This window comes from Cyprinus carpio, chromosome A6, assembly GCF_018340385.1.
Source record: "Cyprinus carpio isolate SPL01 chromosome A6, ASM1834038v1, whole genome shotgun sequence".
NCBI classification, from domain to species: domain Eukaryota; kingdom Metazoa; phylum Chordata; class Actinopteri; order Cypriniformes; family Cyprinidae; genus Cyprinus; species Cyprinus carpio.
In genome coordinates, this window is record NC_056577.1 from 27,270,652 (window position 1) to 27,289,348 (window position 18,697).

The window sequence follows — 18,697 nt, forward strand, 5'->3', positions numbered from 1 at the left end:
GCTAGCTGTGGAACGGGCAATATTCATTTAAATGTATGAGACTGAAACAAATTGGATATATTGAGAATAAATATATAAACTGGTTATTGTGTATTTAAAACAAATTTAGTTTATTAGTAATATTGCTAATTTGTTAATGTTAAAACTAATTCAAATGAATGGATATTTTATATGCAATTCAAATATCTACACAAATATCTACTATATAGTTATAGACTACATTTGCCCCATAAATTTTAAAACTATAATTTTTTTATTGAAAACGGAGATTATCTAGGTTTGATATTGCATTTAATCTGGGTGTAAAACAAAACAAAACAAACAAACAAACAAACAACAACAAAAAAACATTGGACTGTGTCTCAAATCTCTTAACCTCATCACAATTAACCCCTGTTCAGTCCACATGCTTCATAATATGAAGGTTTAGACCCACAACAAGATCATGTGATCTCCATAACAGCATGGAAATACAGTAAGATCACTCCTGCAGTTTTATACCAGTCTGAACCAGATCACAAAATGAACAACATGGACAATTACTAAACAGAACAAAACCACAATGGATTAAGGCGTGAAAATGTCTTAAAGATATGACCATCTTGTTTCCTCATGAATTTATTGCCTGAGCAAGTGGGGCTTAAGACATTAATATTTATTGAGACATTGTTTAACTAGTGGCTTTCTGAGACCAAATTGCTACAGGGTACAGACCTGAACGTTTTCTTTAAAAATAAATAAATAAATAAACCTTACATAAAAATTTATCAAATTAAACATATTGTCTTCTTTGGTTGGGGTACAGAAATATTAATCAGACAAAATAAAATGATAGAGAAGTTACATATCTGTCAATGATATACCCAAGTCTGAATGTCTGGAACAATGATGCTCTCCTCTCACGTCCCACCAGCAGCACTAGCTCCATCTAGTGCATGTTACCAGGAAAGCTCTGTGTTCCGGGTCAGACTGGTGCGGCGGACGTGCATGTGTGGGTTCCCCTGGGTTCCTCTAGGTTCTGCTGGGCTCAGAGTTCTGCTTCAGATCCTGCTGGTTGGTCGGCAGCAGTAAGCACAGCTTCTGAGACTGTCCCGATCAGCACTGCCTCGACGGCCGTCCCCACTCGGGGAACCTAAACATTAAAGTTTATGTGAAAATGAACAGCAACAGGATTTTCTAGTATATAAAATAGCATTTGGCCCAGTTTTGTTATTGTTCACTAAAACTAGAACTATTCAAATTGTTTTTTAATAAAATGTATTTACACAAAGATTAGTAATGTTGCCTACCCCACTAAATATATATATATATATATATATATATATATATATATATATATATATATATATATAATTTATTTCATACTAAGTATAGTTCAAATCTATTAAACTATTTACTGACATATCGCTTAAGACTTACTGATATTTTTTAAGAGTACTAAAAAAGTATTGTATGATCTTTGAATAATATTGGTCTTTAAATGCAAGATATTTAAAGTGTACCTAAAGTATACTTGCAATAGTTCCACTTTAGCACAATCAAATATACTTCAGAATATCTTTAGTTGGACTTTAGTCTAGTATACTAAAAAGTTTAGTATACTAAAAGTACAATTGCAGTGTATTTTTATTAAGTACATAAATATGTTAATGTATTTGTAGTATACTAAGCATGAAATACATTTTAATATATTTATTTTTCAATAGGGTAGCAAAACAGAAATAAATTTAAGTACTAAAATGACTAAAACCAGTATTGAAATAAAAATAAATTAAAGCTAAAAACAGAATTAAAAAAATTATTAAAGCACTTAAAACTCCTTCATGCTCATGCTTTCTTAATGGGTTGTATGTACTAAAATTAGGATCTAATAATTCCTGCATTGTATTTAGGATGGATAGTATGTGACTTTCATTCGAGAATGTTCTCAGACATACTGTTCTCATCTTCCTCCTCGTCCTCGTCCTCCTCCTGGTCGAGCTCTTTGGCGGGCAGGAGCAGGTGTCTGTGGTAGGGGCTGGTGCTGGTGATTTGGCTCGGCCCCTCTAGGCTGGTGCTCAGCTGCAGTCTCCGCATGTGTCTGACCACTGCTGTCGCATTGAATGCTTGCTACGGGGACAAGAACAAGAAATAACGTGCCTCGAAATTATGTTTACAAGCATCTTTGGGAACATTTCTGAGATTAATGAGAAAATCCTTTAACAGATCTATAATGTCTCTCTCTCTCTCTCTCTCTCTCTCTCTCTCTCTCTCTCTCTCTCTCTCTCTCTCTCTCTATATATATATATATATATATATATGTATATTCAAGTTGTTCTTGACAGACCAAGTAAGTCATATTTGAAGAACTTCACGCAGATCTGCAAAATGTGAAGAAACAAAAAGGATGATGTAGTGGGATTCTCACCTTCCATTTACTTTTAGCAAAGTTCTTCTTGATCTGAGCGCTGACAGACTCATGAATGTTCCTGTCGAGAGCTGTGTCTCCAGAAATCCTTCAAAATCAGAGATGGGGGATGAGTTACTAAAGCAATTTTGGTAAAAAGAGGAACAGGATATTATGATCATAGATATCACTTATTTTTAGGTAATCCTACCATGGGTGCTGTAAAGCCTGCTCACATGTGTATCTCAGAGACGGATCTTTCTCCATCAAGTGACTGATGAAATCCTTGGCTAGGATGGGATGTGATCAACAATATGTTTATTGTCAAACAATATTCAAGCATTAAGAAAATATAAACGCCCAGGATAGAGCTCATCAGTAGTTTTGAGAAGGTTTTTATTCACTGCACTCCTATTGGCAGACAAGTCAAATTATATAAAAATGAACTCAGCTCAACATTGTTACATCACTAATGGTATTTTTAATTTTAAAAACCTACAGTTAAGCTCAGCAGGTGTGGTCTTTTGTATCAAGAACTTCTAAAAATGATCTACCTGAGTCTGAGATGTCGTCCCAGTATGGAGAGTCAAACTCATACTCTGCTTTGAGAATCTGCTCGAACAGCTTGGCATCATTTTCATCGTAAAATGGAGGGTAGCCACATAGACTGCAAAAGACATAACTTTGTAATAACAACCAACCGACTGTTAAAGGGATACTCCACCACAAAATGAACAATTTTGGCATTAATCACTTATCCCCATGTCGTTCCAAACCCATAAAAGCTTTGTTCGTCTTCGGAACACAATTTAAGATATTTTGGATAAAAACCTGGAGGTGTGTGATTGTCCCATAGACTGCCAAGTAAATAACAGTGTCAAGGTCCATAAAAGGTATGAAAGTCGTCGTCAAAATACTCAAATTTGTCCATTATGCATTCAGTCTTGGTTTTTTGGTTATATGGAGAGACTTTTTGTAATTTTTGTAAGCAAAGATAACAAATATATTAAATATTTCCTTTGTCAACAGTCTCCTCTGTGTCTCTCCATATCACCATATGCTGCATATGCTCTTCTGTATAAAGTTGTTATTTTTGTTTTCTTGGCTTACAAAAAGTGTTCCCGTTGCTTCATATAACCCAGATTGCTCGTCTGATGGCAGATGGAGTATTCTGACAATGACTTTCATACCTTTTATGGACCTTGAAACTGTTATTTACTTGGCAGTCTATGGGATAGTCACAGGCCTCCCGGTTTTCATCCAAAATATCTTAAATTGTGTTCCGAAGACGAACAAAGCTTTTAGGTGTTTGGGACGACATGGGGGTAAGTGATTAATGACAAAATTTTCATTTTGGGGTGGAGTATCCCTTTAATTATTTGGTTCAATGAACAAGCAAACAAACAAATAAATAAAATATTGATTTAGATTTACTCATTTTAAATATCTGACTATAATTTGGAATGAATAATACATTAAAAAAAATCCTATAAGAACTGACCATAAACAAACAAACAAATAATATAACAAAAATGAAAAATAAAAATGATATCAGAATTGACCATAAAAACAAACCAAAACAACAAACTAAAAAATCCTATAAAAATTGACAAACAATAAATAAATATGCACAAACCAAATATCGTATATGACAAATAAATGAATGAATATTAAATATTGATTTAGGTTGAAATATTGATTTCTGTTGATTCAGTATAAATATATAAATAAATCTGGATTGACCATAAATACAAATAATTAAATACATTTAATAAATTAAATCAAATTCAATAAACAAATTCCTTAAAAATTGACAATGAATAGATAAATAATTAAAAATAAATATGCAAAATTTGTGATATGACAGATGCAGATCAAGGAATACTTACAGAATATAAGAAATCACTCCTATGGACCAACAGTCTACAGCTTTACTGTATGGTTTTTGTGCCAAGACCTCTGGAGCTGATTGAGAGAGCAAAAGAGAGAGAAGCTTTCAGTGTTCCTTTTTTATGTTTAGTTCACTTTCCTTTTGAGCTTTGTAGAGAATGAGGGCAGCATCAAAGAGGCACTTTAAAGAAGCTAACACTTGACATTGTGCAGCATTTCAAATGACTGAGAGCCTCTAAAAACCTACACATTACTGACCCTAGACAGTAAGATATAGATTGAAAAAGGCCGAAAAAATAGCCCTCATTCGTACCTACGTATCCAGGTGTTCCACAGGCAGTTGACATCACACTTCCTGAGTCCTCGATCTTAGACAGGCCAAAGTCACTGATCATGATATTGGAGTCCTCCTCCATACTGTAGTACAACAGATTCTCTGGCTGCACAGAAAGAGAGTGAATGAATATCAGCTGAACGTAATTTCCCCTCAATCACATTAAATCAAGTCATATCTTGCAACATTTTATGGACAGCCATTGGTGAACTTTTTTCATATGTGTAACACCATGTTGTAATCAGATGTTTTTCTCATGACAATCCATGACAAATAGCATGCAACAGGGCATTTTATTGGTCACTTGGGCTATGTCTGGAATAGAATACTACTATAAAACTCTTACTATTTTTTATAAAAGTCCAAAATGTGCAATATACACCAACATTCAAAAGTTTGGAGTCAGTATATTTTTTTAAAGATATTAATACTTTGGCAAGGATGCATTAAATCGATCATAATTGACAGTTAAGACATTTAAAGTGTCACAAAAGTTTTCTATTTCAAATAAATACTGCTCTTTTGAAGTACATATATTTATCAAATAATCCTGAATTGAAAAATGTATCACGGTTTCTGCAAAAATCTTAAGAAAAACAACTACTTTCAACATTAAAGTCTGTGCAAAGCAATATTTAATGTGTTCTGAGTTTGTCACACCACAGAAAAATGTATTATTAATTACCAAGCTAAATTTGAAAGAAAAAAAAAAAACTAAAATTAGAAAAATAGGCATTAGTATACCGCACAGCATGCAGTACTGTAAGCAATACACTTGTATTCTATTCCAAACACAGCCTATTTCTGTCAAGTTATGTAGCACTACCTACTGTTAAATCTCATTGGTCTGATTTTCAGCTCCACACAGCTGAGTATTAAACATTAAATACTTTTTTCAGTGATTTTGTCCCTTCATGGCAGCATTTGGCTTTCAGTGAGGATAGAAAAAAGATTGCATGCTGAATAATTTGTCACATTTAGACAGGTTAGAAAGGCAGAGCGTAATTATAGGGAAGAGCATTACCTTCAGGTCTCTGTGCACAATGCCCATATCATGCAGATACTTCACCGCATCTAAAATCTGCCGAATGAGTTTGCTGGCATCTCTCTCAGTGTAGAAGCCCTTTTCTACAATCCTGTCAAAGAGCTCTCCCCCCGATACGCTGTGAAGACCCACACAAACAAACTACAATTAGCACCTCTACTACAATGACACAAGAATTTAACTCACACTGCAAATTAAACCATGTATCTCAGTAAAGTATGTCACTGATGTTGTTGTGAGTGCTGAGAAAAACTCACAGCTGCATGACCAAATACAAATGTGACTGACTTTCGAAGATGTCTTCCAGGGAAACTATATTCTCATGTTTTATTCTGAAAAGAAAAAAAAAAAGAAAACACCAATGATTAGATCATAAATTGGCGGTCAGACTTATTATTTCAGCCGAAGGACAGTAAAATGGCCTAAGATCCTTACATTATCTAGGGACCAGAACATCAGAAATTTTCGTTTTTCTTGTAGGGTTCAACTTGCACAGACTGCAATTCATATTTTACATTGTGTGTATGTTGATTTACTTGACTAGTAACTGTATAAATATTTTGAATTAGCTTTTATTTTTGTTTTCAGTTTTCATTTTAATTAAAATTTTTAGTAATTTGTATTTTGTTTATTTTTTATATTTCTATGTAACTTTATTTTATATCAGTACTTCAACTTATTTATTTCATTTCTATTATTCATTTAAGCCTTTTAAATTTACATTTTTGGATGATTGAATTGAATGAATGAATGTGTTTTATTTCCCAAGTGTGCACGAAAATTAAATTAAATTAAATTAAATTAAATTAAATTAAATTAAATTAAATTAAATTAAATTAAATTAAATTAAATTAAATTAAATTAAATTAAATTAAATTCAGCTTTATTTCAATTATGAAAAATATTTTTAATCATTTTATTTTTTGTTAACAATAACTAGACTGCTGTAAGGAAATGTAATATGGGTTTTAATGTTATTGCATTGCTCTAAAGACCTTTTCATGCTCGATTCACGATGGTTTTCATTCCTTCTTTCCTATTTTTACTGCGCTTTCTCAGTCTCTACAACAGCTATACTCAAATCAAACATTAATAACATTTTGCTCCATCTCCATTTGACTTCCACTCTTTTGGTTTCCTGCTTTGCATTTGATTACAGTTTTTCACACCAGTGGTGGGATTCTCTCTCTTTATTCTATTCCTCTTCCTCCTCTTTGGTCCCTTCCTTCCTCTCTTTCACAATACTGCTGCAGGGAACCTCCATACCATCTCAGCCTCTGTGTGTGCTGTTGCCCTGGCAACAGAGACACTAAAAATAGGACGATCTCCAGTACTCTTGACATTTCCGGTGCACACTTCTACAATTTCTAAAGCTATAGCACATTTTTATGGCACAGATAGCATTTACAAGAGCTTTTCTTTTCTCAAAGAGCAATCTGGCTTTTAAGAGGAAAAGGAAGAGAGTTTTCAGCATCTTGACTGCCATTTATTCTTAACACAACCGCACAAAGAGTCAAGCTCTCGGCAGCACACATCCTATATCTGCACATAAATCATGACATGGTTTCGCTTGATCTCAAACAGTGCTGTCATCTGTTATTGTTTCTGTAATCAAGGAGTTCAGTACCCTGCAGACTACAGGTTTCTTCTGTTTGGCTTTCTCCATGAAAAATATATCCTGTCCTGTATAAAAAATCAACAGTTTAATTCAGCCTAAGGCCAAGTTGGTTCTCAGCTGGTTTAGATGGTGGATCCGCCGGCTGTCCATCCTGACTAGCCAGTTTAGACTATTTTTTATGCTGTAAATCATTAGAGAGTCAGTTCTGACCTGTGTAGCACAGCAATCTCATTCTCAATGCTGTTTTCCTTGCCCTCCAGTGCTTTCTTAGGGATGCATTTAATGGCCACGAGTCGCTGGGTCTTCTTCTCCTCAGCCAGGAACACCTCAGAGAATGCCCCCCTGGAGGACAGGAAAGATGGAGTTAGTGCTATAGGATATTTAACTTACCCGCTTTTGTTTTGAAAGTAGACATTAACCAATATATTGACCAGACCTGCATTTCCCAAAAGTAAATGAACCCACGGTCTCTATGACCTATTTAGGCTAACTAATTGACCACTAACTTAAGATTATTAACGTAATTACATGATAGAAATTGCAGTTGCAATTATTATGGGTGTTATGTTTGCCACCAATATATGATATAAATCTGGGTTTTGCCAAAAATATTTATATGCAGTTGAAAATAACAACCAGGAACATGCTCCCTTTCAAAAGTTTGTAAAAGTTTTTAGTATGTTTTTGAAAGAAGTCTCTTATTAATGCTTATTAAAGCCTCATTTATTTGATCAAAAATATATTAAAAACAGTAAAATTGTGCAATATTATTAAAATAGCACATTTCTTTTAAAATATATTTTAAAATGTAATGTATTCCTGTTAAGCAAAGGAAAAGCATGTTCCTTCAGAAATCATTTTGATATGCTGAATTGCTGCTGAAGAAACATTTCTTGTGATGGAATCTTATCTTGTTGTTGTGCTGATTAATATTTTTGTGGAAACTGTGATCCTTTTTTTAGGATTCTTTGATGAATAGAAAGTTCAAAAATGACATTTATTGAAAATGAAATCTGTTGTAACACTATAAATGTTGTTACTGTCTCTTTTGATTAGTTTAATTCATACTTGCTGAATAAAAGTATTCATTCACTTAAAAAAAAAAAAAAATCTTGGTAGGCCTAGTGTAACTCTAAACAGCTTTAAAAGTTAATGCACTTACGTTTTTCTACATCACTGATGAAAAAAAAAAAGATTTTTACCCTTCAGTGGTAATTCAACCATTGAACGTAACACAAAAGGGAAGTAAACAGTGCTGACACCTTTTCCAGAGTATTTTTCTTTTTGTGTGTGTTGTTTGTGTAATGGAGATATTGTGAACGGCTGATATTTTATCAGGTCAGACTCGTCAGGTAGGGAAAGATGAAACAGTGTGCTGTAAGTCTGCATCCTCCGAAGGGACACAGGTAGAGCCAGAAAAAGACAAACAAGCACAAGCTGTTTAATCATCCAAGGAATGTTTCCATGTGTTTAGGCATCTGTGTGTGTGTTTGTCCTATTTCAAGCATCCTTTCAGGTTTTTACAGGTTTGTAGACAAAACACATTAATTCTCGTTCTCTTCCTTAAACACAAAGCCTGTGTGTTAAAACGAGCACTGTCATGTATAATCTAGCTGTCCCAAACACACACTCCCTAAACTGCCTTCTTAATCACAGAGGGAGCAATTAAACATACAATTTGCCACTAAGGAAAAGAGAAATAAACAATTCAGAGAATAAATGACAGTAGAGGAAACTTCTTTTCCTAACTTCCAAGACTACATTTCATATAGTGTTAAAATGCTAATTATCAGTTCAAACACTTCATTCTTCTTTTAGATATGTCTCATACTATTCAAAAATAACATCTTTATATGAATACAGAAGAAAAAAGAACATTTTGTACCCATTAAGCTATGGAAACGTTATTTCTGAGATTCTTTGTACATTCAAAACGTCCTATTTTTTAAATGTTTTTTTTTTCTTGGTTAAATGAATGTTTAAGTAATATTCCATTAAAACTTTCCCCAAACATCATTGGAATATTACTGAAAGTTCTGAAATGAGTAGTAACATTAAAAAAATGATAGACGAACATCAAAATGAAACATTTCAGAAAATAAGTTACATGAATGATGTATTAATAAAAAAATGTAATGTTTTCAGAACATTATAACTTTGAATGACATTCTAATCACATAACTGGAAGAAAGTTTGTTCTTAACTTTGAGAAACCTTTAAAAAAAATTATATTCAAATTTGACTTAATATTTAAAACTCTTTCAAAATATGTGTAAAACATATATAATGAAGAAAAACAAGTGAACATGCAAGGGCATTTTGATAATAACAAGAAATTTGGGCTCAGCCATTATGTGTTGTGTACAATTTTTTTTCTTCTTGCAAGCGTGTCTGTTTGCATGAGGATGATTTCAATTAAAAGGACCTTATGATATGTTGTTGTAGAGATAATAAAAATAAAACAGAAATCTCCAATGACCTGGAAGCCATGCTAGTGAGTCATGATCACAGCAGGGTTGTTTAGTGAGAGAGAACAGCTCATACAGCGCTGCAGCTGTCAACAAACTTTCTACTGGACTCATATCACAGACTTATAAGACTGCCTTAAGTGGAAAGAGGGAGGTGCGGGGGCAAAATGAAGGGCGGGAAGAAAGAATGAAGGAAAGAAAGAGCGACTGAGAGGAAATGAAGAGAGCAAGAGCTGTGCTGTTGCCGTGAGACATGGTGTAATTAAGGCCTCCCATGGCTTCCTGTGGGTAAAGGAGGAGGAAGAGGAGAGAGAGAATGGAGATTAGGAAATGATACAAGACAGCCATGTGGGTGTTTGGGTCTGTAAATAAGAAAATTGTTTCGCAGAGACATATTACAAGGCCAATCATTTCCCAACAGCAGCTCTGTGCACAAAAATAAAGATTAACAAAATGCTCAAGGTGTAAAGTGTTACTCTAGTGAGGGATTCAGAATCCATATAGAGAGCAGTTTATGTGTCAACAAAAAGTGAAAACAACATCACTGAAAGGAAAAAAGACATACATTTATATTCATACTAGTTATATACATTAATGTTTATATTACATTACACTGTTTATTTTACATAAAAATGTTTAAATGTCGTACAACGATGATGAGAGACTCTTGTCTCTGAAAGCGTTATTAGATTAGCTAAAAATATTCAAATTTTACCTAATATTTATTTAAAACTCTTTCAAAATGTGTATAAAAACACGAGGAGGGACAATAAAGTAACATGGAAGTGTATTTTGAGAATGATAGGAAATTTGTTTGAATGTGTGGGCCTAGTCATTATATGTCAATTTTCTGATATCGTAAAATATAAAGTATTTTAAAAATATTTTGCTGTTGCATTATACTTACTGTTAATTCACAGTTTCAATAACTATAAAATATAAATAATTTAACTCTAATTTAATTAATAAAAGCTTAAGATTCTTTAAACTCTCGCTCTTTCCCTCTCTCTCTCTCTCTCTCTCTCTCTCTCTCTCTCTCACACACACACACACGCTCATTTCTTTTAGAATGTCTAGTAGAGTTATTCAAGTAATACTGATGCTGCATTTCATTTAACCAGTGTTCCTGACCTGAAAAATAATCTGTAAAGCAATAATCCAATCATTTCAAAGATTTAGTGCCAGAACACTATCTCTCATTATTATTTTGACATCAGAAAAAAATCAACTTTATTTATCTATTATGCTTTCATCTGTCACAATGAATTATCAGTTTAATTTTTTAATTTTTTTTAATATTTAAAAAAAAAAATCTCAGCAAATATTGATAAAATTGATTGATATCACTTGTAAAAAGCCATTTAAAAACCTGCTCTGAATCACACAGACTCACTCTAACATGCTGTGAACAAAATAATTGAACAAAAATGCAGCAAGAGCGGCCCTGATTTTTTTTTTTTTTTTGATGTCTTTTAAAAAACTATGTTGTTTGGGGAGTTTTTCTGTAATTTTAAAACACCTTCCTCATTTTGTTTAGGAAGGTTGGGAGTTTAAATCAACAAAAGAAGCTTCCAGACAAAAACAGCTCAGAAGGCTCATTCATATTACTTCTGTGACACTCACATAAACATATACTTTCGTCTAATAATAAAATATATCATGTCACCATAGCAACCAGTCCTCTTTGACCTCTTCTGCCCACTTTGTAAATAAGATGAACACTGTGAATGACTAAACCAAAAACACAACAGCAAAGTCAAAATGATGTTTGAATTCTGTAAGATCTGAAAGAACACAAATATAAACAGTCCATTTTATTTCCTAAATATCATTTTTAAAACAGCAACATTAAAAAAATACTGAAAAACAATCAAATTTCAAACACTAACCTCTTACAAAAACAGACCTTCTTCTACTTACAGAAACTAGATAAGCAATCTGTTATTTGTATATATTAGTTAGCCTAATGATTTAAACACTTACACATAACATTTCATAACAAAATACCACCCATTCCTCATTATGTTAAAGGCCATGTACTTTTGTATAAACTGTATAAATTGCAATATGGAAAACAAGCAGAATGGATAATGCTTACAGTCACAAATAACTGTTAGCACAACTCTTATCTCTTTTTAGAGGTACTAACTCAAACATTAGATACAGTCTTTCGATATACTGTAGCAAATCCTACACAGTTTGCTAAAATTAAAAACTCCATAGTGTCCAATTGTGAACCGTTTTCCATGTCTTTAATCAAAATCCAGGTCCGTAGCTAGATAAGCCAGAGTAGATACAATTTCCCCAGAATAAATCAATTGACTCCACTCAAAGAATTCACAGGTAAACCAATTCCATAATCTACTTTAGAAAAGAGGCTTTCTGTCAACATATACAGTTAAATCCTCTGAACAATGCCTTACTGGCAAACTAGTCAAAACCGCATCGCACTGTGAAAACAAAGCTAGGTTACAGATTTGCCTATATGCAGAGAAACCGTTCCATTTTCTGTCTATAGTTGCATTAATCTGAGATTAATTGAGCAGAACAGACACAGACCCCTTTTTGATTTATGACCATACAGTATGTGGGCTACGAGTACAGGATGACAGAAATCTTTTAAACCATCTTTCTAAAGATTAGCAGGCTAACTTTTTTCATAATATTTACATATTGCTTCTGCATTGATAATGGTACAACATACCTCAAGGAAGTTCTCCTTGAGGTTTTGGACTTTTGCCATGATTTATGACTCTCTTACTCACTGATTATTTCTGCTGATGGGGCACACAGATCCCCGCTGCAGCAATCTTGCCTACTACACAGTCTGCTTCAGTTCATTCAGCTCTCTGTAGAATTCGTTGTTTGCTGACAAAAGAAAACAAGCATGGCCTGTGCCTCTCAGCACAAAGCTAAAATTGCTCATTGAAATTGATAGTTCCATTGTAGCACTTATAATTAACTGCAATGTTCCAGTCCAAAGCAGGATATTTAATACAACTATAGTTGTATATATAGTGTCCACAGACTGTTCACTGACTGATGTGACAAGCAAGTGTCTGCCAAATGTTTAAATATAAATGTCTTTTATACAACTTATCAGTTCACCAAGAAACAATGTTTGCAAGGTACAAAAGGCTTCATTTATGAAACGAATTGTGTAAACCCATTCTACCATAAATTGTCACATTCAATTCAATGCAACACTTTATGTAACACCATGTCTACATTAGAAGTGACGGACCTCACATTACTTACAACTGTCAGCACTGGAAATGTTGAAGCTTACCTTAAAGGGATAGAGCACACAAAAATGAAAATCCAAACCTGTATAAATTTCTTTCTTCTGCTGAACACAAATGAAGATATTTTGAAGAATGTGTGTAAACAAACAGTTTCTGGGCCCCATTCACTTTCACAGTATTTTTCCATACTATGGAAGTCAATGGGGACCAACAACTGTTTGATTATGCAAACAGTCTCTGCTCATGAAGGTATATTTATTTATTTTTTTAATCAAAAATACAGTAAATTCAGTAGTATTGTGAAACATTATTACAATTTTAAATAACTGTTTTTGATTTGAATATATTTTAAATTTTAATAGATTCCTATGACTGTAAAACTTAATTTTTTAGCAGCCATTACTTTAGTCCAAGAAATATTAATTTATGTATTTATTTGTTTGTTTATTTATCAGTTAGTCTGCTTGATATTTTTGTGGAAACTGCAAAATGTTTTTTTTTCAGGATTCTTCGATGATAAGAAAATTCTAAAGAAATTTTTTTTGAAATAAATAAGCATTTATTTGAAATAGAAATCTTATAAAAAATTATAGCCTACATGTCTTTAAAGTGACTTTTGATTAGTTAAATGTTAAATGAATGAATGAATGTCTTTCAAGGAAAAAAAATCTCACTGACCCCAAACTTTTTAACAGTGTGTTAACAATTCATAGAAATCAACCCAGGATTATTTGTAAATAAAGTAAAAAAAAAAAAAAAAAAATATATATATATATATATATATATATATATATTCATGTTAAAAGGGAAATTAAAGAATAAAATAGAACCTATTTCAAAAATAGAAAAGTGGGATCAACTAAAGGTGCATTGCAATTTATTGTAATGTATCCACATGTAAACAAGACATTAAAATAAAGAGAACTGCACTTAGCTGCACTTTATATATCATTAAAATGGTCTCCTTCTGTTAAAGTAGACATTTCTATGCCAGAATAAGCTGCAAAATGGTCCAAACTTTTATGCTGACAGTCAAACACAACGGTATTAAGGACTGAGGTTTCAGTGATGCTAAGAATGTATCTCTGGTGATTGTGTAGCATGCACAGCTCCAAAGAAGGGGATTTAACATGAGGCTGGCCATGTGAACTCAAGCTGAAGTAAGCATGCCCAAATGATTATGTTATGCCATCTAAAATAGCAGTCATTCTGGCTGCAGGAGGGGAGAGACACTCAGAACCCCCTGATGAATATTATATGCTTGTGTATGTGTCTGTGTGTGTGCGTGTCTGAGGTTTCATCACAGCTCTACGCTAGTGACTTTCCCCTCAGCATTGCCTTGGAGGCTGGCAATGTGCTTCCCACCCAGCATTCACTGTCCTGCTTCTCACGTGCTTTGTGAAAGATCTTGCGTGAGTGTTGCTAATATTCGGCATGGCAGATCGGTCTGTCCATCTGTTTATCTCTCTCTCTGGCCCTCGTCCTCAGCCATGTCACCCAAAATGTGCAGAACGTGACAGTCAAATGTACACACTCTACCCACGCACTATAAATATATCTGCAACATAAAAGGGCCAGTGCACTTAGGGTCGACGTAGGCTCTCTTGTCCTCTACTACGACTGAGTTCATGAATAATAGAAGCATTGCCAGGTCTACATGACTTCAAAACAAACTGAAATTTTGTTTTTGCTTTTGTAAGAAAGCATCTGGAAATTTAACTAATTCCCAATATTGACGGATAATTAAAGCCACGCTGCGTGCCACATTGAGGTGTCATTAATCACACCTGGCAAAGTGAGAAAAAGAGGCAACTGCTCCAACAGAAAATGGATGAGATCTGTTACTGACGCCACTCAGTGCCAATATATTCTGAATATTGTTTTCATAATGCCAACGTGACATATTGTTATTCATCTAAAACAAATGATGGAGATCTACAGAGCTAAGAAGAAGATTAGGAATAAGAACACTTGTTGATACAATAGTTGCAGGTGTGATTCAGTGGTCTGATGGTGGAATGTTTTCTATGCAGCACAAAACACTGTAAAGATTGATTTTCCTGTCATTATGAGTTCCTTGTGGTTTTGATGTCCTTTTATTAGAGAAGGTATGAAATCACTCCAACCAAGATTATTACTGTTAGCTAAAATTAAAAATATAAAAAATGTTTGTTAATTAAAATGATGAAAAAAATGATTGCTTTGGCAATAAACCTGAAATAGGTTTAAGTTGAAGCACAAAAATTACTAAGTGAAAATTAATAAAAACTGAAACTAAAATAAAAACAAATTAACCCTAAATATTAGTAACATTCATATAATAAAAATGCCAAAAGTACATAACAAAAATGACTAAAAATTAAACTAAAATTAAAAAGAAAACTGAAAAAAAGTTAATTCAAAATATTAATACAAATTATAATAGTATATAAATAATACTAAAATAACACGACTCAAACTCAATAATAAATCTGAGATTAATTAAACAATGCTCTGCCCACTTTCTTTGTAAATCAAGCAATTAATTTATCAAACACTCACGTCCCCAAGACCTCCTTGAAATCATAATTTTCCTTGATATCAGATGTCTTCTTTTTCCATCCATTTTCATCCTCTCCTAAAGGCATGGTATAGTTGATTTCCACTCAGGAACTAAACAAGACAGAAGTAGAGGTCAGTGAATAAGTCAGTGATAAAGAAAGTGTATCACTTTAATAAAAAATTAGACATAGACACAAAACAGAGAAAACTAATTTGCAAAAAACCTGGTTGTATTGAAGAACAGTGTTTTCAGTTTCATGGCTATGATTAAATCTTACTGCAATAGTGTGGCATTGTTCAGGTGTGCATTACCACATCATACTGCTACTGAAGCCTGCGTGTGCGAATACCGTCATCATGGTACCTGTTACTCTTCTCAGTGCAGGGGAAGATGGGCAAAACCAATAGTTTGTGGTTGCATAAGGCATTGTATTTAGCCTAAGCATCTGCAGGGACTGCTTGAGTACATTGTCATCTGTAAGCCAGTGACCAGTTTTGATATTAATAGATTTTGAGATTACATTTTTATAGGCAAACTCTAGTGACTCTGTTATCAAGATGATTAAAAAAAAGGAAATAAAGTAATGCATATTCACATATTCATAAAAACATTGAAACTCTTTTGTCATGAAAAATATTTCTTAAAAAAATATCCACTGTACTTAACTCCACAAATCCTACCTTTAGTCCTCAAGAGCTTCCTATACATGAAACTAATGAGACTAAATGGATCAGTGTGATTTTCATCACTATTAATGCACATCACTATTATACACTTATATCATGACATTGCAGAACTACTGGACTACACACTAATTTTAACATAATATATTAGATTGATTTTCAGTGCACATTTTCAGTGCAAACCCTGTTACTCTGTTCAAATAATAATAATAAAAATCTTCTCAATTTGATTACACACATTATTGAATAAGTTATTTTACAAGTTACTGAATAAATTATCAAACAAATATTTTTAAAGGTTATACAACCTATTATTATCTTTTTAGAATCTTTCTAAAGAGTATTTGAAAGTAATAAACTGATTAAAAATGACACTTTTACATTACATTTATTCTTATTACAAAAGCCCATACATTTTGTTTTGGTTTAAAATTTTATTTTATATGGCAAAATTATCATTTTTATTATTTATTATATATCTATTATTCTATAATTTATTGACTTAAATTTTCTCCATTACTATGCTTTTATATCTGTCTTCGGTCATACCTTATTCACTGTGATCTTTGTCATCTTTAAAGACATTTAAAATAGATAAGCACTGGTTATATAAGTTTGATTGTTGTAATTCTGGAACTTATAAAAAATATTTTTCAAAGGTCAAACACCTTTTTTCACTGGACATTTATGGAAAAGAAAAAAAAAAAGAAAAAAAAAATCAGCTCATTTTGTACCCTGTTTCGTAGAAAGTGGTCACAGAACCAAACCAAAGCTGACAAAATAAACAATATTCAGCAACCCAACTCATATACTGAATATGTCATGCATATTATCCTGTCAACATCTTACATCAGTTAAAGTACAAGTTATTTATTTTAGATCTGTGCAATGAAGTACAAAAAGTACTTTTATTATATTGCTTTTGGACCATGACAATGCCATAGTGTTTCAACACCAGTATCAAATTCCATGCTATTATATATACCATGGAATATGAATGTGGTAATCATTCAGTACCATGCTATAAGATCAGTATACCATAGTAGTACCACATTATTTTTAGCAAAAGATTACACATAGGCTACAACAAAGCAATTAACTATGATCTTAGAACAACGGCAGTTCCAAAGAAAAATTGTAAACATGCAATGCACAAAACCTCTTACCACTATCTGAAAGTGCTCCGCATCTCGAGTCATTGAACAAGCATTGCACTATGCCAGTGGACGCATATTGTTCGTGTATAAGTGTGCGTGTGTATTCAGACACTGCGCATAGATGCGCATTCAGGAGTCTGTTGCCACCTGCACTAACAATCCTCCAGGAACAGACAACGAAGCATTAACACGAATTGACTGAAAACAGATAACATCTTTGTTTTTAATCGACGTTACCTTCCATAGACTCCTACTATGCAACATGGACTACAGTTTATTGCCCACATCATGCATGCAATCTTGCAGTGGCATTGCAGAGGATTCTGCTTCTACATTTAAATCAGTTCATACACTTCATCCGCTGACTTCGAGGAAAACTTAAAATAAATGTAATACCTGATCGTCTGCTCCTACGGACGGATGGTCCTCTTCTGCCTCTTTATCTATCCGCAATTCCCTTTCAATGCAATAGTTGCGGGATCTACCCTGACGTCAAGTAGCGACTGGAGGAGGCGTCTTTCATTTGACAATATAATGATACAGTCCGGATACTATGATACTATTCCCGAGTGCCATTCACAGAGCCCTATAGATTTAACATAAGCTAGAACGATTTGTAAGTAGACCACTATGCCAAACGACAGGACATTAACAAATTACAGTTAATACATTAAACAAATAAATAATTAACCCTCGATATAACCATAAATATTTTAAAGCAAGTAGGCTACATTTGTTTTACCTTTTTGCACTTTTAATTTTGTATGTAGTGTTTTGCTCTTATTTGCTAAATTATATATATGTTTTTAAGTTAGTGTAATTATTTTTAATCTTATTTAAATTAATTAATTATTCATGTATTATTAATTATGCAGCATGTTTATTTTTGTGGCCTAAAACCCGGAAGAGAATTTGCGTTTTCAAGCAAATATTGGGCTCCCTTGAGAATTTCCTATAAGCTTTTAGTTTGCAGCATCTTATTACAGTCTTTTTAAATTATAGTTATTTTTATTTTGATAAAAAAGTAGTTGTGCTGTATTTTTTAAATGTTATTTTGTTGTAATTATATGTAAAATGTAATAGTATATTAATTTTAAGTAGTGGCAGTATATTTATGTAAACTGCAAAAATATATATTTTTAATTATTATTATTATTATTATATCTTTTATATTTAATAGATCATTTAAAATATCTATTATTTATTTATTTATTCGGCTCCATTACTTTGCTTTTATTTCTATATTTTCTCATTCTTAATTCATTGTAATCTTCGTCGTCTTTAAAAACCTTTGAAACAGAAAACGTTAGGCCTAAACACTATGTAGAT

The 18,697-nt window shown here is 32.9% G+C and overlaps 1 protein-coding gene across 2 annotated transcripts; it reads right to left on the reverse strand.

Annotated features, from left to right (window-relative positions):
• Positions 1–243: 243 nt before the first annotated feature.
• On the reverse strand, positions 244–17,919 carry camk1a (calcium/calmodulin-dependent protein kinase Ia). Of its 2 annotated transcripts, none has more exons than XM_042758791.1 (12): positions 17,378–17,628; positions 15,528–15,638; positions 7,484–7,615; positions 5,913–5,987; positions 5,635–5,773; positions 4,590–4,716; positions 4,276–4,351; positions 2,941–3,053; positions 2,598–2,676; positions 2,408–2,495; positions 1,938–2,109; positions 244–1,132 (listed from the first exon to the last, which is right to left on the reverse strand). In XM_042758791.1, the coding sequence occupies exons 2-12, from the start codon at positions 15,611–15,613 to the stop codon at positions 1,041–1,043; spliced, it is 1,179 nt and encodes a 392-aa protein (XP_042614725.1). In that variant the 5' UTR covers positions 15,614–15,638; positions 17,378–17,628; the 3' UTR covers positions 244–1,040. The 2 variants fall into 2 exon arrangements, with proteins under 2 accessions (XP_042614725.1, XP_042614724.1); XM_042758790.1 differs by lacking the exon at positions 17,378–17,628 and adding an exon at positions 17,765–17,919 and having other exon boundaries at positions 245–1,132.
• Positions 17,920–18,697: the final 778 nt, after the last annotated feature.

Coding starts and splice junctions, on each gene's coding strand:
- camk1a (XM_042758791.1), bottom strand. CDS start 15,613: ATGCCTTTAGGAGAGGATGAAAATGGATGGAAAAAGAAGACATCTGAT. Junction 2,496..2,597: donor CAGGCTTTACAGCACCCATG/GTAGGATTACCT, acceptor CTGATTTTGAAG/GATTTCTGGAGACACAGCTC. Junction 1,133..1,937: donor CGAGGAGGAAGATGAGAACA/GTATGTCTGAGA, acceptor TTTAATGTTTAG/GTTCCCCGAGTGGGGACGGC.